Below are 24,472 nucleotides of genomic sequence, written 5' to 3'. Positions count from 1 at the left end.
ACACCACATCAGCGGGGAGGGGCAGAGAGAAAGGGAGAGAATCCCAAGCAGGTTCTGCACTATTGATATGGAGCCTGATGCAGAGCTTGAACTCATAAACCGTGAGATCATGACCTGAGCCAAAGTCAGACACTTAACTGACTGAGCCACCCAGGTGCCCCTAAACTATGTTTTGGGTTTTTTTTTAATGTTTATTTATTTTTGAGAGAGAGAGACAGAGCATGAGTGGGGGAGAGACAGGGAGAGAGGGAGACACAGAATCTGAAGCAGGCTGCAGGCTCTGAGCTATCAGCACAGAGCCTGATGCGGGGCTGGAACTCACAAACTGTGGAATCATGACCTGAGCCAAAGTCAGATGCTCAACCGACTGAGCCACTCAGGTGCCTCTAAACTATGTATTTTTAATTTGATTTCTACACAATTTGAGAACCTCTAATCAGTGGTTTCAAATGAGGAGCATGTGAAATGGACTACTATGTTCAAATTACAATGTTTTAAAACCCATTTATTCACACATTCAAATATCTAAGGAGGAACATACACACACACACATACACGTGTGTGCCATATACACCATGCACGTACGTGTGTGGGTGTGTACGGTAGAAAAATTTCAGGTTCTCTTTTTTTAACTGAAGAAATAGTGTTTCTTTGCCCCCATGCTTTTTGTTAATAATCAAGCATTACATATTGTGTTTGAGTGTTATGTATGTGTCTGCATATATGTTTATGTATGTACATATTTGTTAATTTAAAAATAAAAGCAGAGCGTTCTCTTATCTATGGAAATAGAACTTGTATGTTTAAGTATAGTGGTCTTGAATTTTCCAGAATATAGTCTCCAAAATCTAGCAACCAGAGAATTTTTACTGAGCATCTGCTCTGTGGTTAGCTTTATATAAAGAAGAAGATACAGACTTGTAAGTCATTCTGAATTTTATTTTTACGTATCAAAAAACAGGTAACCTGTTGGTGAGGATGTGTCACCACAGGAACTCTCATAGAGAGTTGATGGGAGTGGAAGTTAGTTCAACTTCTCAGGAAATCCATTGATGCTACTCAATCCAGTTGAAAATGCTCATGCCCTGAGGCTTAAACATTCCACTTATAGGTATCTAACATAGAAAAACTCTTGGATGTATGTACAAAGAGATGTGGTGGGGCGGGGGGGAGGCATGAATTGCAGCAGTTTTTATAATCGTGATAAACTGGAAAGATATCCAAAATCCATCCACAGTAAAATGGATAGAATGTGGTATTTTCATACAATGTAACATTATCCAGCAATTAAAACTGCCATGGCTGTAGGCAAACATGTAGGAAGCTCAAAAACATAAAGTTGATCCAGGAGGGCAGCAAAAGCTAACAGCATCCAGTGTTCTGAGGCTGGGCTCCCATTCAGGTTTTCTCTTAAAAAGGAAAACAAACCAACAAACCATAATGTCGAAAGAAGTCACAGACTAATGCATTCAATATGATTCTACTTACATAAAATTCAGACACAAAACAATATTTTGTTCAGGGATACACATAAACCAATCTATTTTTTAAAGGAAGAGAATGATTAACTGAAAATTTAGTACTAGAACTACTTTTAGAGAGAGTGGGAGATGTGACCCCAGTAAGGCATCCAGAGGCTTCAAAGGTACAGATTATATTCTCTATATATTAACTTGAGTGGTGGATATATCACTTGTTTTATCATCAGTCTTTAAATGGTGTGTAAACTATACATACTCTCGTGTGTATATTTCAGCAGTATGACTTTTTAAAAAATTTTTTACGTTTATTTATTATTGAGAGACAGAGCACGAGCAGGGGAGGGGCAGAGAGAGAAGGAGACACAGAATCAGAAACAGGCTCCAGGCTCCGGGCTGTCACCACAAAGCCCGATGTGGGGCTTGAATTCACGAACTTCGAGATCATGACCTGAGCCAAAGTCGGACGTTTAACCAACTGAGCCACCCAGGGGGCCCTCAGCAGTATGATTTTTTAAAAACATCAGAAAAGAGAGGCATCTGGGTGGCTCAGTCAGTTAAGCGTCCTACTTTGGCTCTGGTCATGATCTCACAGTTCGTGGGTTCAAGCTCCACGTTGGGCTCTCTGTGCTGACAGCTCAGAGCCTGGAGCCTGCTTCTCATTCTGTGTCTGCCTCTCCCCTGCTCGTGCTGTCTCTCTCTCTCAAAAATAAACATTAAAAAAAAAATTTTTTTAGAACATTAGAAAAGAGACCAGCAGATTTTACATCACCACAATAACATTAGTTGTGTAGGATGGTTTGGTTATAGGTGATTCCTTTTTCCATATTTTCTCTAATGTGTTTTTATTATCTTCATAATTAAAATACATTAAAGGAATCCATTTATAGGGAAATGGCAATATTCTACTTAGCCTAAATAAGTCATAAAATGTAATTTGAAGTAGTTTTAGTTAAGATAATGAATATCACAAATACCTGACAAACACCAGTGTTAAAAGAACATTCTGAAGGTAGAAGTTCTACCAACATGAACACCTGAGAAACTTAGATGCTCCTAATCTGTTCTCAGGACAGAAGCAGCTCAGTTTTTTTTTTTTTTTTAATGTTTATTTATTTTCAACAGAGAGAGAGAGAGAGAGAGAGAGAGAGAGAGAGCGCGCGCGAGCATGAGTGGGGGAGGGGCAGAGAGAGAGGGAGACACAGAATCCAAAGCAGGCTCCAGGCTCTGAGCTGTCAGCACAGAGCCCGTTGCGGGGATCGAACTATCGGACCATGAGATCATGACCTGAGCTGAAGTCGGATGCTCAACCGACTGAGCCACCCAGGTGCCCCAGAAACAGCTCAGTTTTAAAAATAAATACAACATTCTGAGTTGAATGGAGAAGATAGAGCCGTAGAGTAAAAGCAACTTTTCTAGAAGCAAGCAATAATCCTGTCCTATATACGAATTTACCTAATCTCCTTTCCCCCTCTTGATACAACTTGTTCCCAGGTCTTGTTTGCTATACTTTGGGCACAGTCCTAGATCACAGAGTAATATTGTTATTTGTAGACTTGATTCTCCCCTACTAGGCTGGGAGCTCCTTGTGGGCAGTGTTTAACCGTAGCGACTTTGTATCTCTTATTTCTACCACTGTGCCTCCTATAGAGCAGCTGCCCTGTTAATGTTTATTAAATTGAACAAAGAAGCAGCAACAATTTTAAAATGCAGTGTGGGCTACACTTATAAAACACATGGCTACAAAAACCTGAATATTCTAGAGGCTAATCTTCATGCAGAATGAGTCAATAAGTTTCTATTGTGTTTAAATAGAAGATCAGATTTTATGTCCATCATAAAAACTTACAAACATTGCACAACACAATAAGCACAGTAAATTGGTAACCTCTGGGTTCATGCCAAGAGAAGTATCTTCCACACAGTATTTGTGCTACCCCTCCTCAGGTCCACCTTCCTTCTGTCCAGCGCAGGCAGTAAAGCTCAAAACTGCTATTTTTAGCAGTGAATGATTAGAGAGCTTGACTTCCTCATGAAGGTTCTGAGGAGAGTACAACTAACCATGGTAGGGCAATCAGAGTATTTGCTGATTACAATCTTCTGTTATAAAGAGAAAAAATATTTACATATCCTAAGATGGAAAACAGCCCAGATATCTGCAAAATAGCCCCTTATTAAGACCAGTAGGAACACAGCAGCAGTTTCCCTCTAGTGCTCGGACGTTTGCCAACTACCGATATGACCTTCTCACATGATGTTTTAAGTCTTTAGACATCTCCCTGCAATGTCTAAAGAAAGGCAGAGGAGAAAGTGCCACTTTTTTCTTCCCTTATTGGCTTTCCTGTGATTGGAGTGGTGAAATTGTGCTCAAACAATTGGCCTCTTCGTTAGAAACACATTAATTCAAAATTCCAGGGAAGAGTTAATCCAGGTAGGTCTGGTCTCTCTCTGGACAATTTCTTTTTTCTTTTCTTAAGTTTATTTATTTATTTTGAGAGAGAGAGAGAGAGAGAGAGAGAGAGGAGGGGCAGAGAGAAAGGAAGAGAGAGAATCCCAAGCAGGCTCCACTCTGTCAGTGCAGACCCCTACAGAGGGTTCAAACCCATGAACCATGAGATCATGACCTGAGCTGAAACCAAGAGTTGGATGCTTAACCAGCTGAGTCACCCAGACACCCCTGGACAACTTCTTTTCAGATTACTTTGGCAGAGAAAAATCCAATTTCTTGCTATTTAAGAAAAAAATAACAACAACAAAAGAAAAACACATTGCACAAGTATGCAGGTGGCTAATTATTAATTTTCTTAGTAAAACATCCAAATCTAAATTGCCTTGATTTAGGCTAACCTAAACTACTGATGCAACCATTTTACATGAATTTTAGAAGAAATGCACTAAATGGAGCAAGCTTATGTCCAAATTTGGAGTTTTATGCTCCTTCTTCCTGATACCAGAATCACTATGTAAAATAGTGGTTAAGAATGTGAGGTCATAGAGGCGCTTGGGTGGCTCTGTCAGTTAAGCGGCTGACTTTGGCTCAGGTTATGATCTCACGGTTCATGAGTTCAAGCCTCTCATGGGGCTCTCTGCACTGGTGGTGCAGAGCCTGCTGGATTCTCTCTCCATTTCTCTCTCTCTGCCCCCTCGCCTCTGGCTCTCTCTCTCTTTCAAAATAAATAAACTTTAAAAAAATTCTTTAAAAGAAAAAAAAGGAGTGTGGGTCATGGAGTCTGCTAGTGCATACTGAATCCACCTGAATCCACCAGTACCTGGTGTGGGATCAAGTTACTTAAACTCTCCAGACCTCTTTTTCTGCCTCTATGTGTGTTACAGCCATTAAAATTATGTCAATACATATAAATCACTTAGTATAATGGTTGACAGTTAATTATTGATTACTAAGTGTGGATTTATTGTGAAGCTGATGTGGATTTATTGTGTCGCTTTAGAGGACCTCACTTGCACAGGCTCTTCCTGAGGTCTCGGGGCAGGGGGGTGGGGGTCTAGCAGAGCCCCCCCCCCTTTTTTGTTTAGTTTTGCAAAAGGAAGACATTTTAATTGTAGTCAGTTAAGGCTGCTGTCTCTCTCCATGTCAAATTCCACTGCACCATTTTCTCCTGTGTTTGGAGGTATTTGAGTGTCCACCAGTATCTTGGGATCTGGCTAAGGGGAAGTTTATCTGGGGACATACCACTTTAACTATTTTTAACTTAGAAACATGCAAATATTATACTTTAGGATTGATGTCTTATTTAAGAAAAACTTTATCCAGTTTTTTTCATGTATTATGATATTCCTAATGAGTCATAAAACTGAAAGAAATATCTTAAGGTAGCAACAATTTTTTTATTTTAATTTTTAAGCCATGCTTGAGGAAAGACTAAATTTTACAAAATTCTATAGGAAATTATATTACAATATTATCTTATGAAGAGGTAATCGGAGAGTTTGAAGCGATTAACTTTGGCAAAGAGTTTTATAACCATGCATTGAGCAGTTTATTAATAAAAATGTATTGCTGATTTGATATAAAATATTGATGTTGACACAGATAACATAAAACTCAAAATATGTTTCTGCAATAAGGAAACAGACAAGCTGGCTAGTTTTCAATGATGCCCTGAAGTTTTACAGCTCATACTGTGAATGAGAAAGGTCACAAAGATATTCAAAAGGGGAAAAGGAAGGCAGAAGAGTCCGAGTTGAGAAGGATTTGAAGATTCTAGGATACTGGCTTTGAAGATAAAGAAAGGGGCTACAAGCCAAGGAATGTGATGGTCTTAAGAAGCTGGAAAAGGCAAGGAAATGTTTCTTCCATAGAAGGCTCCAGAAGGAACACAGCTCTGCCAACACCTTGATTTGAGCCTAGTGAGACTCATTTCAAATTTTTGACCCCCAGAACTACAAAATAATACATTTGTGTAGTTTTGAGTCACTAAATTTATGGTGATTTGTTATAGTAGCAGTATGAAACTAGTATAGAAACAATGTGATTGCCAGGGGCAGTTTGTAAAAGGAGCCGCAGCGTTCACCTGGGTTTCTTTAAGCCTTGTCACCATGCTGTGAGGAAGTAAAAAGACCACAGAGAAAGGGCCACACATGTCGGCATTCTGGCCACCAGCCTCATTCAGCCCACAGTCAGCCCCCACTCCGGACATGTGACGGAGCAAGCCACAAGATGGCTCCAGCCCCAACCACCATCTCAATGCAACTTCATGAAGGACCCTGAGAAAGGCCTGACTGCATCACTGAGCTCAGCCCAACTGAGAACTGTGAGTGACAATAATAAGATTATCGTTATTTTAAGCCATTAAGTTTTAGGGCGATTCACTGCACAGCAATAAGTAACTGGGCCAGTTAGCATATATCAGCTTTTAAAAATTTACAATTTTTCTTGATTTGCTTCATCTTAAATAAACATTCACGCTCGTATCTCATTTTGTAGTGTTAGTCCTACTCTTTTTTCCTAGAGAGAACTCCTCTAAATTGGAAAGCTTCGACCCCTCCTTAAAAATTTAGTTCTGTTCAGATGAACATAAGGGAAGGGAGGCAAAAATATAAAAACAGGGAGAGGGACAAAACATAAGAGACTCTTAAATATGGAAAACAAACAGAGGGCTACTAGAGGGGTTGTGGGAGGGGGTATGGGCTAAATGGGTAAGGGGCATTTAGGAATCTACTCCTGAAATCATTGTTGCACCATATGCTACGTAATTTGGATGTAAATTAAAAAAAAAAAAAAGTTCTGTTCTTGAATGTAGACAGAATTTCTTATTCAGAGTGTGGTTAAAAAACATAATATATGTAATTAAGCAGACCTGAGGATCTTTGAAATTATGCAACCTTTCTTCTTAGAAATTAAAAAAAAAATCCTTCATTTTGAAGACACTTTAAAATAACAAAAGCAAAATTTAAGCTTATATTACTTATTCATATCATCTTAAATGTCAATTGCCTTTTCATCTGAGATTAAAATAAGTGATAATTACTTTCACAGAAAATGAAAACTTCCTTTAGCATTAAGACGATGTATTCAACAGATGTCTCCTAAATGATTCTTTACTGACAGTATCAACTTCCCAGAGTGCTGTGATGGCAAGAAAAGACAGGAAATATCTGACTTAGGTTATGGTTCTTGGAACAAGTCATAAAAGAAGAATGTGTTATGTAAATAATAATGTACAATGTCCCAGAATGCAGCCTGGACCACTTAAAATATATTTGCTTTGGGACAGATATACCATTTTGAGATAATCATCTCTGATTTCAAGAATTGCCAAATTATCGGTTGCATGCTCCCTTACCCATCTCTCCATGCCATGTCAAAGCTACTCCATTTATTTCAGTTAACTTTAGCGTAACAGAAAGAGTTCTGGACACTAAGTAATGAGTCAGGACACTGAGGATAAATGTGCATTGAGTTCGAGGGTTTTTCAGAGATAGTTCTTATAAGGCTGACTCACTTGCAGGATAGTAGGACTGGGAGGGCCCAACCTGGCTGGCTGGCAAAAGGTCTCTTCAGAAGGTCCCTACCGTGTGGTAGGTCCCACAATTCCAAGGCTGAGCACATCACTTTTGGGGGATTAACTGTATTATGAATATCACTAACCCTCTCATGGATAAACACTCCCTCTGAAAGATACAACATGCTCCAACATTGACAACAACAAAAACAACAAGTTCTATATATAGTAAATAAATGGTAAATGTTGAATTCGCTAATTTCAGATTTGGGGGCTTGTCTATGAGAAAAAGTCACAAGGCAGAATATATGAGATGTTCACTCATTTATTGATTGCTTGAAGAAAGGAATTAATTGTCTGCATATAAAATCATCTCATTCCTTCAAGTTCAGATTTAAAAAAATGAGCACTTGGTTGAAAACCTGAATTACTTCAAGATGGCACCCCAGGTTAGTTTATGTTTTCCCTGTTCCTTTCCCTCCAGAAAGCATTCCTGTCCCCTTTGCCAGGTTCTGCTAGCAAGGTTAATCTAAACAGGGGGTTTGGGTCTGCAAAACACCTAAATGACAGAAACTAGCCAAGGCTCAGAGCCAGAAATAGTGCATGAGTGGAAGAGGGAGTGTGGCATTATGTCAGCTTTACCAGTCCCCATCCTGAGGTTGTTTCCTTTCAGGGCTGCTTGCTATTAGATTCCTTTGACAAAGCTAGGGATGGTCCCTTCTTTTCCCTCAAGAAGTCACAGCATTGTGAAAGTCCTGACAGCATACATAGGTGGATATAGTAAAAGTGCTTTTACAAACGTTTCTTTACATATGAAGAGGAAACAACTGCCCCTGGTGATTATTCCTCCCTATTTTTCTTTCCAGATTACAAAGTTGAGGTTCAGTACAATTCACATTATTCAAGGTATTTAAGGTACTATTTCTACTAAGTAAGGGGGTGCCTGGATGGCTCAGTCAGTTAAGCGTTTGACTTCGGCTCAGGTCACCAGCTCACAGTTCGTGGGTTCAAGCCCCGCATCAGGCTGTGCTGACAGCTCAGAACCTGAGGCCTGCTTCAGATTCTGTGTTTCCCTCTCTCTCTGCCCCTCTCCCATTCACACTCTGTCTCTCTCTCTCTCTCTTAAAAATAAATAAACGTTAAAAAATTTTTTTAAAAAAGAAAGCTGGGACTCAAAGTCAGGCATTCAGATCCCTCGGCTAGGGCATTTGCCCTACACTTCAGATGTACTAGCATATTCTGGGGATATTCTGGGACTGTGTTTTATTTACCTATTTTTGTATCCCTGAGGCCTAGTACTATGCCTGGTATCTAGTATATATTCATTAAATGTCTGTTAAATAAAAAGTTAGGATTCATTGTTTAAAACTACCATTTGTAAGAAGAAAGATGTTATCAGAAAAGTGGTATGGGGATTCTGATGCCTTACAAAGTTCAGGGAAAGTCCAAGTATAAAGCACTAAGGGAAGCAGTGCAGCAGCTGCGTGGAAATACTCTATTTTATTTCCAAGGTAGAAGCTTAAGTGCTGAGTGGTTTGAAGGACACTCCTCAAGAGTCAAGGATTCGCTGAATGAAGGCTGTGTTTCTGTGGGTGTGCTGTTTATTTCCTGCTCTGTGCCCACTTTCTAGTTTCACAGTCTCAGATGTCACTGAGGACAAGTTCCCTGTCTGACCTTCATGGGGTTATTGGGGACAGATTATTACCCAATCACACTGCACCCCTATCACTGTGCTGTAGAACACCAAGTATCTTGTAATGAAATAAATCCCCTCAAAGTCCTTTTTGGGGACTGCCAGATTCCTTTTTTTTTTTCCCCTGAACTGTCAGCACAGAGCCCAACACAGGGCTTGAACTCATGAACCATGAGATCATGACCTGAGCCCAAGTCAGACACTTAACAGATTGAGCCACCCAGGCATCCCAGGAACTGCCAGATTTTTGATTCCCTGTTTCGTATGCGTGCCTAATGCAGGAAAGTCGCCCCCAAGAAAGCTTAGGAAACACTGAAAGGTAGCTGAAAGGTACCTAGAGGAAAATGTCTTTTAAATAAATAAGACCCACAGCTGCAGGAAAGTAAACTTAAGTGATAAGAGCAGACAAATGGAGCCTGGAGAAAGTCTGTCATTAAAAAAGTTTAAAAATTTGGGACACCTGGGTGGCTCAGTCTGTTAAGTGTCTGACTCGTGATTTCACCTCAGGTCCTAATCTCATGGTTGATGGGGTTGAGCCCCACATTGGGTTCTGTGCTATAACAGGGATACTGTTTGGATTCTCTCCCTCTCTCTGCCCCATCCCTTCTCTCTCTCTCTCTCTCTCTCTCTCTCTCTCAAAAATAACTTATTTAAAAATTTTAAAGATTAAAAAATAAAGGCTTCGGGCGCCTGGATGGCTCAGTTGGTAGAGCGTCTCACTCCTGGTTTCTGCCCAGGTCCTGATCCCAGGGTGATGGGATCAAGCCCTGCCATCAGGCTCTGCACCAAGCATGGAGCCTGCTTAAGATTCTCTCTCTCCCTCTGTCCCTTTCCCCCACCCCTATCATGCACATGCTCATTCTTGCTCTCTGAAAAAAAAAAAAAAAGATTTAAAAATTAAAATAAAAAAATGAAGGCCATATTAATAACCAAAAAAATGAGCATAACAAAAGAAAACTTGCATTATCAGAATATCATTGTTGTTAAAAGGAGGTGTTTTGAAAAAGAGGATGATGTAACTACTTGTCCACTCTTTTTTGATGATTGCTATTTCCTTTATCTTAAAAAGGTAAGTGGACTGAGGTGGGTAAAGGGCTCCATACTGGACAAGTTGATCAGTCTTTTCTCCCTTACTGAATAGAGCCTGCGGAGAGCAGGAAATTGAACACAGATTACCAAGCTTTCTTGTCTTACTCTTAGAGAACAGCTCATCATTCAAAAGGCTGCCTGATAAAAGATTAAAAAAAAAACCCAATTATGAAATATCATAGAGTATACATTTTGTACAACTTTATAACAGTGATCTAAGTCAAGTACAATTTTTTGATCTCTTTCTTTTGCCTTATACCACCTCTATTTAAAAAATCGTCTACCACATAATTTTACATTTCCTCTTTCACATCACTTATTTTATGTTCCTTTTCTATCTTTGCCCTCCTACTTGAAAAAAGTTTTCATGTTTTGGCCACAAACTCTCCTTTCTCTTGAGGTGTATGTTTTCTCTCCAGCTGCTTTCTGTCTCTGGAGCCTCCTTATATACCGCAATGAGCTGTTATCTACTTAATTCTAATCTTAGCTTTATTTTCCATATTAGTTACATATCCTCACCTATGTTTTTCAGCACAGATTTCCAGCAAAAAGTTTATGTCAAATAAAAACAATAGTTTTAATAGTGTTTACAAGATCACAGGCATTGCACAAAATTATGCAGTCTGTAAATCATTTAAAAGTAGTCTGTTAATGTAATTTTATTTTTTTTCTAAAATAGGATTTGCTCTTTGAGTTTCCCTTCCACTCAGTTGCTCTTGTGCTGGAGACTCTCGTGTCTAGTCCCCTCTAATATGCATAGGAATCTATTTCTAAACTTCCTTAGCTGCTCTGAAAAGAAATCTGCTTCTAAAGCAGTGTTGTATGATTTCTCATATTCTACAAGTAATAAAACAATTCACAGAAAACATGCAGATGAACAGAAAAGAGAATCTGTTCCTCAGGGCTGATTTCTTAGATGAGAACTCAAGAACCTACTATTTACTGATTTGTGTATTTGGCTGACTGTGGCTGGGAATTGACAGAGAAAGTGAAGAAAGTATAAATGTTAGAAGGGAGTCTCTTACACCTCTCAAAGACATTCTGTGTGCAGGTTTGTTTCTCTGGCCTAAGGCACCCTTTGTTTTGCCTTTTTGCTCTGCTTCATAAGAGGTGTGGCCTCTTAATAACGTTAATTATAATGGACAATAAGTTATAATTTATGGGTGCCTGAGACCAAGAAGCCTCTGGGAGTCTTCATTAAAACAACAGCACAATGACAACCTCTGGAGGCATGATATATAATGATTAAAAGTTTATGTGCCCTTATCCACATACACAGATTAAGTTGTTTTTTTAAGTACCCTCTTGTACATGGAAAAATCTGAAGGCACATGAAAGTAAAAAGAATACTTATAACCAACACTCTTGTACCCATCTCCCACCTTCATCACCTCTTAACGTTTTCCCAATTTCGTTTCACTTATCATCTCCATTGTTTTCCTCTTGGTAGGAAAAACTTTAAAGCGAACACGAGATAGCGTTTTACTTGTAAATATTTCAGTAAACACCCCCAAAATTTTATAATAACTTGATTGACTATTACCGTAAAGTGGACCCGCAGAACAAATAAATGTTTTCTAGCTGTTACGGCTCTTCTAAGGCAAGAGCGTAGAGTGGCATATCCCCAGGACGAGTGGAGGTGGGGGTGGGAGGGACTAGACCCCCGGGTAAGGTCTATAAATTCCTCCGGAGCCATCAGGCATGCGCAATCCAGACCCTAGAGTTGCTAAGGCCCCAAGGAAGATAGAGGCTCCGGATAAGACGAAAGCCAATCAGAGGACTCAAAGGCTAATCAGTTAGCCAATCCGGATTCTAGAGTGCATCAGATGCTCAGCATTCTGATCTCTGTACCAGTATCCAATCGGAGAGCTGGCTGCTTTGGGCGGACTTTTCAAAACAGCGAAAACAAAACAAATGGGGACCTTTAAAAGGTGCAATGCGACCAGAAACCGTCTCCTTCCGCCTCTCAAGCCTATCACTCCCTGTCTTTCCCCTCCGGATCAATCGCGGAAAGCCGACGCCCAGATTCAACCCTCCGCCCAGGGACCGAGAGGGAGGGATGGCTCGGCAAAGCAAAACCGAGCTGAAGAGGGCACAAATCCGGCTGGGGACAGCAGTATGGGGTGGGACTCTTTTTCAAAGTCTTTTGCGGTAGCCGCGGATCCCTCCGCGGGGAGTCACGTGCCCCGCCCCCTTGGGGGCGTCGAAAACTCAAAACAAAAACAAGGGGTTTGGTTCGGCCTCAGCTGTGGAGGCGGCGGTGCCCGCAAAGGGCCAGGGTTAGAAGGGCCGGCACTGCGCCCCAGCCGGAGGGTGGGCGCACGGGGAGCGGGATGAAGCTCCGGCTGTGAGGCCGAGGCGGAGGTGGCAGTGGGGGGGGGGGAAGGGTCCGATGCCGGTCCGGGGGCACCGCTGAGGCGGCGGGTCCCCGACCTCCGGAGACAGGTTCGGACGCCCCCGCCGTGCCCAGTCCTCACCGGACCGTGACGCCGCGGGCCGGTGGAGGCTCCTCTCCGGCACGGTGAGTGGGCTCGCCCGGGCTCGCGGGGTTTCTTTGTTTGTGGTTGGGACGTGGTAGGGGGATGTGGGAGTACCCAATCGGCTCCGGAGCGACTCCGGTCCTGCCCTCAGCCCTGCCCCGGGGGAGTGAGCACTGGAGACGGAAAGATGTTGGAAGGAGGAGTGGTGAGTCGAGGAGGCTGAAGACAATTCTTTAGTTGCAACCCACCCCCATTTTGTCACGGGGGCTCGCTGGGGTGGTGCTTCCTGGATTGACAGCCCCAGGGCTCAGCACGGTTGAGGAACCTGGGATCAGTGGATGGACGGGTGATGTCCAGGCATGGGGTGGGCTGGACTTCTGTCCCCCGACTGGGTGGGCCACGCCACCCCACCGCTCTCTCGGATCGGGGTCTTGCCACTCGGGTGGAGCGGGGATAGGCGCTGCCGAAGCGGATGAGAAGGCTTGGGGGCTGAACTCCAGCGAGAGGGGCTTCAGGAGCTGGGCTCCCCGGGAGAGGCGGGGCTCGGGAGTCTCCTCCCTCCGGTTCTTTGTTCAGTCGCGAGACTTTCTTTCCCCTCCCCCTTATTGTGTAAAGCGCCCACTCCCAAGACCCGCTGCCTTAGGTGTCCCGGGTGCTTTCCGCGGGCAGAAGCCCCTCCCCCCCACGGCTTCAGGTAGGGCGGACGGACACTGCCGCCCCAGGGCAGTTTCCGGTTTGTGAAACCTCCGGGAGGCTGGGGCTGGCCGGTCTGACCCAGCGCTGGCCGGCGGACGACAGCGCGGCCCCTCCTCCTGCCACACCTCCCTGGCAGTGGGGGAGGATTGCGCCGGGGTTCTGGAGGACGTGACTGATCCCCTCATCCGCTCCTACCTAGGGTGTGCTGGGGCGTCTCTAGCTTGAGGTATTGACCCCAGCTCTTTTTTTGCCCACTCCCCACCCCCTCCCCAGGATACCTACTCTAACTGTGCGTGGTGTCTTTGCTGCAGATGAAGGATTTAGGGGCAGAGTATTTGGCGGGTCGTGAAGGGGTCCAGCTCTTCGGATTGTTGAACCTCTATTTAGAACAGGAACAGAGATTCCAACCTCGAGAAAAAGGGCTGAGCTTGATCGAGGCTACACCGGAGGTAAGCTCCCAGAAAAGATGTCTTGCTCAAACAGCTGATAGGGCTTGGAAAAGGATAACTTTTAAGTTGAATCAAGATTAAAGGCTGCAAAGTTTCTTAAGATAAAATTTTGTCTTTCTAGAGTACTAAGATAAATCTTACAATCTTATGCACGAGAGTGGTACTAACCCTCGAGAAGTGTTTCTTCAAATGTGGTACCTCCAACCTGCAGCTTCTGGGGTGGGGGGGAGACTCTTACGTCGGAATTGAGTAGTTCCGTTGTGGAAATAGCCTTTGCCCGTGAAATACTTCATAGTAGGGCCTTTTCTTTATTAGAAAAAACAAAAACCTAACTATCTCCATTACAAGGGAGTTATATTTGCTATAACCCCTGGAAGTGACAACAGTTTTCTGAAGCTCTTCTGTAATGTAGATTTTAAAAAAGCAGTGATATGTATACATATTTTGTACCTGAAAAGGTTTGTAGCATTAAATGATTTCACTCTTTCCCCCTATATTCTTAAAGGTTAAGGGAAAAAATTACTCTATTTGAATCTAATTGTGTGTATTTATCTAGTTCTAAGAAAGTCATAACTTTGGCTCTTGGTTTTTATTTCAGGATGATAACACTTTGTGTCCAAGATTGAGAAATGCCAAAGTAGAAGATTTAAGGAGTTTAACCAACTTTTTTGGATCTTGCACTGAAACTTTTGTCCTGGCTGTCAATATTTTGGACAGATTCTTGGCTCTTATGAAGGTATTTAACCAGTGTGTGTGTGTGTGTGTGTGTGTGTGTGTGTGTGTGTGTGTGTGTGTGTGTTTTGTTTTGTTTTCGAGAGAGAGAACGAGAACGAGCAGGGAAAGAGCAGAGAGGGGAGAGAACCAGAATCCCAAACATGCTCCATACTGTCAGCATGGAGCCCAGTGCAGGGCTCTGAACTCAGGAACCCATGAGATCATGAGCTAAGCCAAAATCAAGAGTCGGACGCTTAACCGACTGAGCCACCCAGGCGTCCCTATATCTTTATATTTCTAAACATAGTGCACAGCACAGTGCCTAGGATACAGAGGTTCGATAAATGTTTGACAAGTGAATGTAATTATGTCACTGTGCATAAACATTTTTAATTGGAATTGTGATCTTTAGTGCCAGGTTAAGAGATTACAGAATTAACTGTGTTGGATTTTAAGTTTGGTTTTGCTGTACCTCTTCTATGCCTTCTCTTTGCAGACGTGATAAAATGAAGAACACTGTTTTTAGGTATTCCCTATATACGTATACAATTCTCAAAATAAGGTTTTCACATTTTCATCTTTCATCACATTTTCTGTTGGAGCTTAGGTATTTTTAATACTGAAACATAAATTCAAGTATAGCAGTATGTTAAAGGTGACCTACTGCCTTCCCTGTGAGAAGTCTTTTCAAAGCGGGGAACCATAGTCTTATTAACCAGCTACTGTTAGAAAAATGTGGCAATTCTTCTGCCAATAGGATTGCTGTCAGCTGCTGGGTCAGTTTTCAGGGCACTGAAAAGAAAAGGGCAGCCATCTGTCCATGGCAGCTTTTACATATGCTCTGTTCTGCACAACTGATGCAGTATTTCTCTTGGGCAAATTTGCACTGAAATGTAGGATGATATTTAAAGATAAGTAGAGAAGAAGATAAAAAGATAAGTTACACATATTATTTTTATATTCAAAGAAGTATATATTTTCTTGGAGTTGAAAGGCTTAATTTATTTTGGGGGAGATTGCACTATTAGGAATTTCATGTTTGAAATACAAAGTATAATTCAGTGTTAGAAACCTAGCTGTTAAATTTGCATTTAAATTACTTAATTTAAATGCTTAAAATGCCTTTTTTAAAAAAGAGGAAGTTAAGTCAGTTTAAAATGTAAAAATGATTAATTATAATTGTGAATAAGGGTAAAGTATTGGTAACAGATTGTGTTCTGTCTTAAGAGTTAGGGACATCATCATATTAAGTGTCGGCTTTACTGAATCAGAGTGACAGTTGTTAGAAGAAGCTTTTTGTTCTTTGCTTTTCAGGTGAAACCTAAACATTTGTCTTGCATTGGAGTCTGTTGTTTTTTGCTGGCTGCTAGAATAGTTGAAGAAGAATGCAATATTCCATCCACTCATGACGTAATCCGGATCAGTCAATGTAAATGTACTGCTTCTGACATAAAACGGATGGAAAAAATAATTTCAGAAAAATTGCACTATGAATTGGAAGCTACTACTGCCTTAAACTTTTTGCACTTATACCATACTATCGTACTGTGTCATACATCAGAAAGGTCAGTGGGATTAAAAGTAAAAATTTTGTGCTTTAGCGTTCCTGTAGCTAACAGTTGTAATGCCAGTGAAGTTTATATTTTTACTTTTCTAAACTTTCAACTTGGATTTTCAACAGCAAGTTTTTAGAATCATTTAAGTTTTTGGAAGTTTAATAAGTAAATATTTTGTCCTACCTTTTCATTGTATAGGAAAGAAATACTGAGTTTAGATAAACTAGAAGCTCAACTGAAAGCTTGCAACTGCCGACTTACCTTTTCAAAAGCAAAAGTAAGTTGATTTCTTGCTTACATAGGTCTCGCTGTTTCTGTTTTTAATTTTTAAAAAAATATTTTTTTCTTTTTTTTTTTTTTAATAGCCATCTGTGTTAGCTTTGTGCCTTCTCAATTTGGAAGTAGAAACTTTGAAATCCATTGAATTACTGGAAATTCTTCTGCTTGTTAAAAAACATTCCAAGGTAATTGATCTTCAGTTCTTATTCTTTAAAGCAGACTTGTTACCTAATTTATCAGTTTTTTACCCCTGTGGTGATTTAAACATTAAATAATGACCTTATGGGCCTTTTACCTTTTCCACTTTTGTTTTGTACCTCATGTGTTGACGTTCTCAAAATGCAGCTCTGACCCAGACAGTATTAAACTGGAAGGGAACCTGATCACTTACCCTAGCTTCTTTCTATGTTCAGATGTTGTATCTTGTCTGGTATTCTCACTTATTGATAACAGTGTTCTGCAGTGCAACATGCAGATTATTCAAAAATACATACTAGGAAATAGACTTAGTAAATATACTAATGGCAGCCTGTTACATCTGTAGGGCTGAATCATTATCCCATTAGTAGCATTACCAAAATAACTTCAACAATATTTTTCTTTTTAAACCTTTTAAGCCAGCTCAATAAGTTTTGCAGTAAAGGGTGTTAGTACTAAAAGGAGTGCCTCAGGGTTCTGTTAGCACAGAGGCAGGGCCGACTGTGAGAGGCACTATGACTGGGAGTCTCATTGGACCCAAAAAATCTTAGACAATGAAAGTTTGGGTAGCAGAGGCTTGTGGCCAGAAGGTTGGTGGACTAGAAGAGTTTGGGAATCATTTTAAGGTTGGCTTATAGTTGGAATGTCTAGGTGATCGTCAGAAGCCAGGAGTAAGGAGATCCAACTCAAATAGTGATTTTGGAAGCCAAGCATGGAAATGAGACAAGGAGTCATGAATGACCAAGATTTGAACCTAATGATGATGGGGAGAATGTTGACCCCATTGAAGGAAGCTTGAGAGACACTAATTTGTGATCAAATTATGATTTTAGGTATTTGTATATCTTTCAGGTAGGTAGATATTTAGCAGATATTTGGCAGCCTGGAATAAAAACTCAGAAGGTAAATTGTAGTTGGAGATTGAAATATGAAATTTCTCATGAAGAAATAATAATAGAAACCATAAGAAACTTGTGGGAGTTCTTTGTTTAGGGGTCAGTTGAAACTCTGGGTTTTCAGTGTTGGTGGTTTTCCCCTTAAGAGTCCAGTGAAGGGGAGGGTACATGAGACAGGTAAGTGCGCCATCAGGTTGGAAAAAAGTTACCAACAAGGAGGTGGTCAGGAATATTGAATTTAGATGAGATGCCCAGTATAAAAAGAATTGAAGGAGGCTATTCTATACCTAGAGGAGATGTCAGTAGAAAGAGAAGCCAGTGGTAGAAGCCAGATTGCAAAGGGGTTAAGATGTAGCTGGATTAGGTGGAAATGGAGACCACGATGATATAAAATTATCTTCTGTTTGTGGCAAAAGTATTTGTGAAGTGTTTTGTTTTTAGCAGATGAATTCTAGCTTTCATTTAAATAATGAACTTACTAGTTTTAATCCAAACCTTTTATAATAACGTTATCTGGAAATATCTTAAGTGAAAATTGACTCATTAATAAATTGGGGCATTTCCCAGTGGTGGAGAGGCTATGCCCTTTTGGGGAAATTCCTCTTCTGTCATATTGCTAACTTCCTCATTAGCATATATCTGGTGTCTTTAGCAATCCAAACAATGCTGTGTCACGGAAACCTAAATCATGTTACATTCCTTTCATTGAGGCTATTAAAGAATATACTTAATAATTGGCTGATTAGCAGACCTAGTGTTTTTAGGTCAGTGTATTTTCTTAAAATAGGCAAAGCATTGTATTAGGTTCTGTGTAAATTGTTTGTATCTGTGATGCTCCTCCCTTAAATCAGCGGTTACCAAATTTTGACTGCTCATTTGAATCACTTGTGGAGCTTTAAAAAATCTTGACGTCCAGCTCACATCCCATATCAAATAAGAATATCTGGTGGTGGGAGCCAGGCATCAGTATATTTTAAGCATCACAGGTGATTCTGAGGTATTTAACTTCTTCGTTAAAATATTTTTTTCCAGGTTAATGACACCGAGTTCATTTACTGGAGGGAGTTGGTTTCTAAATGCTTAGCTGAATATTCTTCTCCTGAATGTTGCAAACCAGATCTTAAGAAACTGGTTTGGATTGTTTCAAGGCGCACAGCCCAGAACCTCCACAACAGCTACTATAGTGTTCCTGAGCTGCCAACAATACCAGAAGGGGGTTGTTTTGATGAAAGTGAAAGGTAAGCAGGTTCCTTGACAAATTAGACCTCCTCAGAGTAAGTAACACTGATTTTACACTCAAAATGGAACCTGGCAATACTACACAGTATTAGAGAAAGCCAATAACATCATCTCTTCAGCTGAGAAAATTAGCTAGAGGTAGTTTTATTAAAATAGGTGAGGATTTAGTGATATGCTCCCAACCTCCCCCCCTCCCTTTTTTTTTTTTTTGGTTACTAAAAAAAGCAAAACATGATGCTCTGTATTCCATCTCCAGGACTTGTAACTGGAAGTTTGTACCTTTTGACCACTTTTGTCTATTTTATCCCTCCCTCTGTCAACCACCAATATGTTCTCTGCATCTATGAGTTCTGGTTTTTGTTTTTTTCATTCTTAGATTCCACACTGAAGTGAGATCATACAGTATTTGTCTTTCTCAGTATGACTTGTTTCATTGCCTCCCTTTTTGAAAACTGGTTGTTTCACATCTCCCTTGCTCTCTGAAATCTAGTTTAAAGAACAAACAAAACCTGAAATGGCTTTACCAGCTTTTCAGGGTTAGTATGGATTCCTAATATGGTGCTGCGGGTTAAATGACCAGAAAAGAGAGGGAACCACCGCCACTAATGTGGCAGACTTATGTAGATATTTTTACGGTTTTGTCAGATGCCATTGTCTTGATCAGAGTTCATTTTTGTTCATGAAGTGAATACTTTTATTAAATTTGATTGTTTTACCATCTAGAAATAACGAGTTTTTTCACAGTTTACTGGTTTCTTGGTTTGATATTTGAGAGTAATAGGGATACAATTGTTAATGCAAGAAAGATATCAAAACCATGTGATTGAAGATATGTTGTCCTTAGTCTCCATTTATTGGATTTAAAGTGGTTAGAATTGTAGTTAGTTGCTAATATGTATTAATTGGTACAAGAATAATAGTTTGGCAGATGGTAATTTATCTAAATCTCTTAGAATCTATATTTTCTAAGATTACAATAGATTACAATTCATTTTAGGAAGTGCTTATAAGTTAAATTTTGTCTCTATAAAGTTTAAATTTTGATACAGAAACCCTGCGACTAAAGATATCCATTTAGCAGTTTCATTTGGCCTGTAAAACCTTTAAGTATTTTCTAAATAATGGAATCTTCTTCTTGTGTCTTGTTCTCCCTTCAGTGAGGACTCTTGTGAAGATATGAGTTGTGAAGAGAGTCTCAGCAGCTCTCCTTCCAGCGATCAAGAGTGCACTTTCTTTTTCAACTTCAAAGTGGCACAGACATTGTGCTTTCCATCTTAGAAATGTAATTGTTCTGTGTCAGAATTTAAAGTGCGTATACAGGTTTCAAAGCAATAAATGGGGGAGTAGGTAGTTTTCTGGTCCATCCCCCATCTAGGCAGGAATCGCATAGACTAGAATACCTACCTTCTATTTATTATTCAGATCAGATCTGGCCTATTTTCATATTTAATCCTAAGCCATCAAATGGGTTAGTGCCTCGTAAACAATTAACAATGTTTTACACATTGGCACTTTATTTTTCTCATTGATCTTTAGCTACTTGGGGGAGGAGGGAAGGTGCTGATACCTTCAATTTATTACTTTTCAAGAAGATTTTTAAAGATGAATAGTGTAGCTTATCTTAAACTTTTTATAAAGCCTTCACGTGTCTTTCTTTAAACAGATTGGGAGCATAAAAGTGCTTCCTCAGCAGGGACATTGGATAATCCTTTAATGGTTTATCATAGATCTCCCCTACTTTCCATTCTCAGAACAGAGAATATACTCTTAAATGTCAGACAACTTTTTTTGTTGCTTTGTTGTTTTCTAAATGATCACTTACTCTCTGATGCAGACTCTATAAACTTAGGAATTATAATAGTGACATTTCTGTGAATTTTAGTATATAATGTGTTAATTGAGGTTTCTGGTAAAGCAGAAATCATTGACAGGCTAGGGTTGTTAGATAGTTGCATTTCTAATGCCTAAGTATTGTCAGACTATAGTATTATTTTAATGTTATTAAAACAATCCATAATCTATTAGTTATGCATGCATCTATATGAAAGCAGTACAGGAAGTTGAAGAGAACTATAGGTAACTGGAATGATAAATGTTGATCTTTGTAGCATATTTTATTTCATTTTCTTATATTAAAAAAAAGTCTGCATGATTATGTTTTATTCCCTTTATAATTCACGTTTCAAAAATATTGGTATTAGTGTATGGGTGCCAAGACTGAACATGAAGTAAAAAAAAAAAGTTAAGTGTTTGTAGCATTCTAGTTTTAAGCATATCTGTGTGGTGGTACAGCCATGAGAATAGGGATTTACAAACTCTGTACACTTGGGATTTTGTACAGAGAATTTTTTTTAACTTTATAAATTGTATATGAAAATGTAAATCTTTAAAAATGTACATAAAAATACTGTATTTTTTTACCTTGTGTGTGTGGTAGTCTAGTCATTGCATGTAAATATAATTTATTGTGTATTCTGATATTCTAAATAATACATTGATGACTTTTTAAATGGTCAGTCAACATCCATTGGATGTTTTCTGAAGTGAATCTTTTTGAAGTAATGATAGATTACAACTCAAAATAAAAAGATTAATGAATTATACTCTTCGTCTGCAATCTTATCTTAATTTTTTTGGCAAAAAGAAAAAGTGCTTGCTGTATTTCAGTGGGAAGGCTTGAAGTGAGGCTGGAGTGCCTCCAAGGTAAGCTGTCTATCTGGTTACCAGAAGTCCTCTAGGTAATATTTCTTCATCACAGTTTGGCCCTCAGCCTTGGAGATACTGAAAGCAAATCTGTCACTCGAGAATTGACCACTCTCTGGGGTGGACTTATATTAAACAAAGAGTGATGTATTGACCTGAATGCCTATTAATTTATAGCGAAAGGCAACAGGTATCAAGTACACCGGAATACTCAGGTTGGGAGATCGATAGTTTCTTTCTGCAGACACGCCAAATTCTAATCAGAAGGTTGCTTGGCAAATAAACACGAGGGGTGTTATTATGACTGACCCTGCCAGCCTCTGGCTCTTTGGACCTCTTTTTCCAAGACTTAGGCTTGTTTAAAAGTCATGGCATGTGTGTATGTGTGTGTGTGTGTGTGTGTGTGTGTGTGTGTGTGTGTGTATGTAGGAGCATATGTTACCTGTCTAGTTAATTTTGCAGACTTGTTTTCTCTAGTTGGTTAGAAAATCAGATCTACTAATGTGGTTTTCATTTCATACTAATACCTCTTCTCCCTTGGAGATAGGGCCATGTTTTCCTAACCCTCCTAGGGGTGACTCTTGGCTTGAGGATGACCTTCTCCTTAGGTAATTTGGGTAATAGACAATATATTCTGCTTTCAGATTTTGATTTGTTGAAACATAAAAGGTATTGGTGGCTTTCTAAATCTCAAAACCCTCTTCATTCAGTTCAGGATTTCACTGCTCTTACTGTGAATTTGCACACATGGTTTCATCTGTTCCCCTTTCTGGTTTTCAGTACGTTTGGTCTAGCTATCTTTACTGAGCTTCCAGCTTGTTTTTTCACAACTGGCCACCCCACTTGCAAGTTTTTGAATACTCCCAAACCTGCTATTCCTGTGTGTTTATCTTGGTGAATAGGTATTCCATTTACTCAAGTTGGAAACTTAAGGGATATCCACATCTCCTCCTACCTCTTTACTGGAGGTTTCCATTTATATGATTTCATTTATACTGTATAGCTCTTCGTACTACTCTGTCTCCTCTTTTCTGCCACTGGCTTGGTTGAACCCTGTACTTAACCCTGTACAGCAGAGTCACTACAAGATCTTAGTCATCTCCTAGGATGTGGCATGCATACTTCATTGCTTCTGCTGCCTCATGCTGCTGTATCATAGCCTGGTCCCTTGGTCTCCACCCATTTGGCCTTCAGGAAGAGAGATTGAACAAATAGCATGTTTTAATCACCTGTCACACTCAGTTAATATTCAGGTCAACTATAGAGGCATTGGTTGTAGAATTCATGACAATTTTAACCAGTTTTTTTTTTTTTGTCAAAGATTTTTTTCCCTTCAATTCCTTTTCTTTCAACACTAAGTTCTAACATGACGTTCCCCCTTGCCTCCCACCTTCCCCTGTGCACATAATTGCTAGCTTATTTAGGCAACCCATTTTTTTTTTATTTATTTTTTATTTTTTTAATTTTTTTAGGCAACCCATTTTACCAGGTTCTTTCATGGACAAAGACCATGTACTTTGCATTTGTCACTTTTGAACCAAGTGTTTCTAATTATTTGTACCAGAAATTGGTCAACAACTTACTGTTTTTGTGTTTAGCAAATCAGGTTGTGTGGTAGTTTCCTAATAGCTAATGATTCTTTCCATCCCTATGCATACATGCTGCTCTTTCCCATCAAGAGGTGGAGTCTGTTCCCCTTGAATTTCAGCTGGCCTCGTGCCTGGTTTTGCTTACCAAAGTGCAGTGGAAGAATTTCAGTGTATGTCCAACCCTAAGGCTTTAAGAAGACTGGCAGCTTCCCTTTTATCCTTCTTGGAGGCCAGCCACCATGCTGCAGAGAAGCTTGGGTTAGATTACTGAAAGAGGAGAGGCCAGGTGGAGAGAGGTGCTTCTTGAGGATGAGAGGTCATCTTGGATGTTCTAGTGTGTTAGCTAAGCTTCCGGCTGAATGCAACTTGCACAGGTGTCCTCGGCTACAACACACAGAGCCAAGGAACCACCTAGCTCATCCCACTCAATCCACAGACTCATGAAAACAATGAATTTTTTTAAGCCACTAGGTTTTGGGGTGGTTTGTTATATACAGCAAGAGTTAATTGAGATAGGCTGCTTGTTATTTATCGTCTGATGGTTACTTCTGAGTGCTGATATTATGTTTTTCTTTCTAATAATGCGTATCTGTAGTTTCCATTTTTTCCTTTTAAAATAGATTTGAGTTATTAGGGTATTAACAGAATAAAGAATGAACTTCAAAAAACCCACACTGATTATATCCTTTCTTTGATTAAAATCCTTAATGGCTTCACATTGTTCCTTCGCATCAAGTTCAAACTGCTTACCAAGGCTTACAAGACCCTGCTTGATTTGATCCTTGCTCCCTTCTCAGCTTCATCCCTCATGGCAGCCATGTACACCTTTCCAGCCTAATTGCCTTTAAGTTTATTTGTGAGAGAGAGCATGAGTGAGACAGGGGCAAGAGAGGAAGAGAGAGAATCCCAAGCAGGCTCTGCACTGTCGGTGCAGAGCCCCGTGCGGGTCTCAAACCCACAAAACGCGAGATCATGACCTGAGCCAAAGTCGGGTGCATAACTGACTGAGCCACCCAGGTGCTCCAGCCTGATTGCCTTTTACCTCCTCCTATTCACTATGCTTCTGTTCACCTCAGTGGCTTCATGCGTACTCTTTCATCTGCCTGGAACACCTTTCCTGTCATCCTCATCTGGCAAACTCCTACCTTCCACCTTCAGAGTCATTCCATTTCCTCCAGATATGTGAATGCCTATTAATGTGCGAGGCACTACAATAAGAGCTTTACATATAAAACCAAACACAACGCCCAATGTCCCTGCCCTCATGCAACTTAGTGGTGAAACCAAACAATGCACAGCAAAGAATATGACTTTTAAAGGTTATGATGATATTTTCTTCCAAGAAATCTTTCTGGAGCTCCTTCATTTTCCTCTCTTTCTCAATGCTACATGTTTCCATAAAACTGTATTTTCCTTACCCTAGCAGTCAATACCCTGCTTGTCTGTCTCC

General features: G+C 40.2%; 1 protein-coding gene and 1 long non-coding RNA gene across 4 annotated transcripts; one reads left to right on the top strand and one right to left on the bottom strand.

The window, feature by feature from the left end:
- Nucleotides 1-918: 918 nt before the first annotated feature.
- LOC109499105 lies at nt 919-12,354 on the bottom strand. The gene is made up of 2 exons (XR_002156242.2): nt 11,767-12,354; nt 919-1,409 (listed from the first exon to the last, which is right to left on the bottom strand). It is a non-coding gene; the product is annotated as an uncharacterized LOC109499105 (long non-coding RNA).
- Nucleotides 12,355-12,427: 73 nt separating this feature from the next.
- CCNG2 (cyclin G2) lies at nt 12,428-21,333 on the top strand. Of its 3 annotated transcripts, XM_006931043.3 has the most exons (9): nt 12,429-12,744; nt 13,599-13,625; nt 13,711-13,848; nt 14,447-14,584; nt 15,877-16,127; nt 16,317-16,395; nt 16,484-16,582; nt 18,524-18,729; nt 19,888-21,333. In XM_006931043.3, the coding sequence occupies exons 3-9, from the start codon at nt 13,711-13,713 to the stop codon at nt 20,006-20,008; spliced, it is 1,032 nt and encodes a 343-aa protein (XP_006931105.1). In that variant the 5' UTR covers nt 12,429-12,744; nt 13,599-13,625; the 3' UTR covers nt 20,009-21,333. The 3 variants fall into 3 exon arrangements, with proteins under 3 accessions (XP_011280040.1, XP_006931105.1, XP_003985310.1); XM_011281738.3 differs by lacking the exon at nt 13,599-13,625 and having other exon boundaries at nt 12,428-12,744; nt 13,673-13,848; XM_003985261.4 differs by lacking the exon at nt 13,599-13,625 and having other exon boundaries at nt 12,431-12,744.
- Nucleotides 21,334-24,472: the final 3,139 nt, after the last annotated feature.

The sequence above is a fragment of the Felis catus genome, chromosome B1, assembly GCF_018350175.1.
Source record: "Felis catus isolate Fca126 chromosome B1, F.catus_Fca126_mat1.0, whole genome shotgun sequence".
Classification (NCBI taxonomy): domain Eukaryota; kingdom Metazoa; phylum Chordata; class Mammalia; order Carnivora; family Felidae; genus Felis; species Felis catus.
The sequence above is the reverse complement of the archived record's forward strand: the minus strand, read 5'-3'. Positions and strand labels throughout refer to the sequence as shown.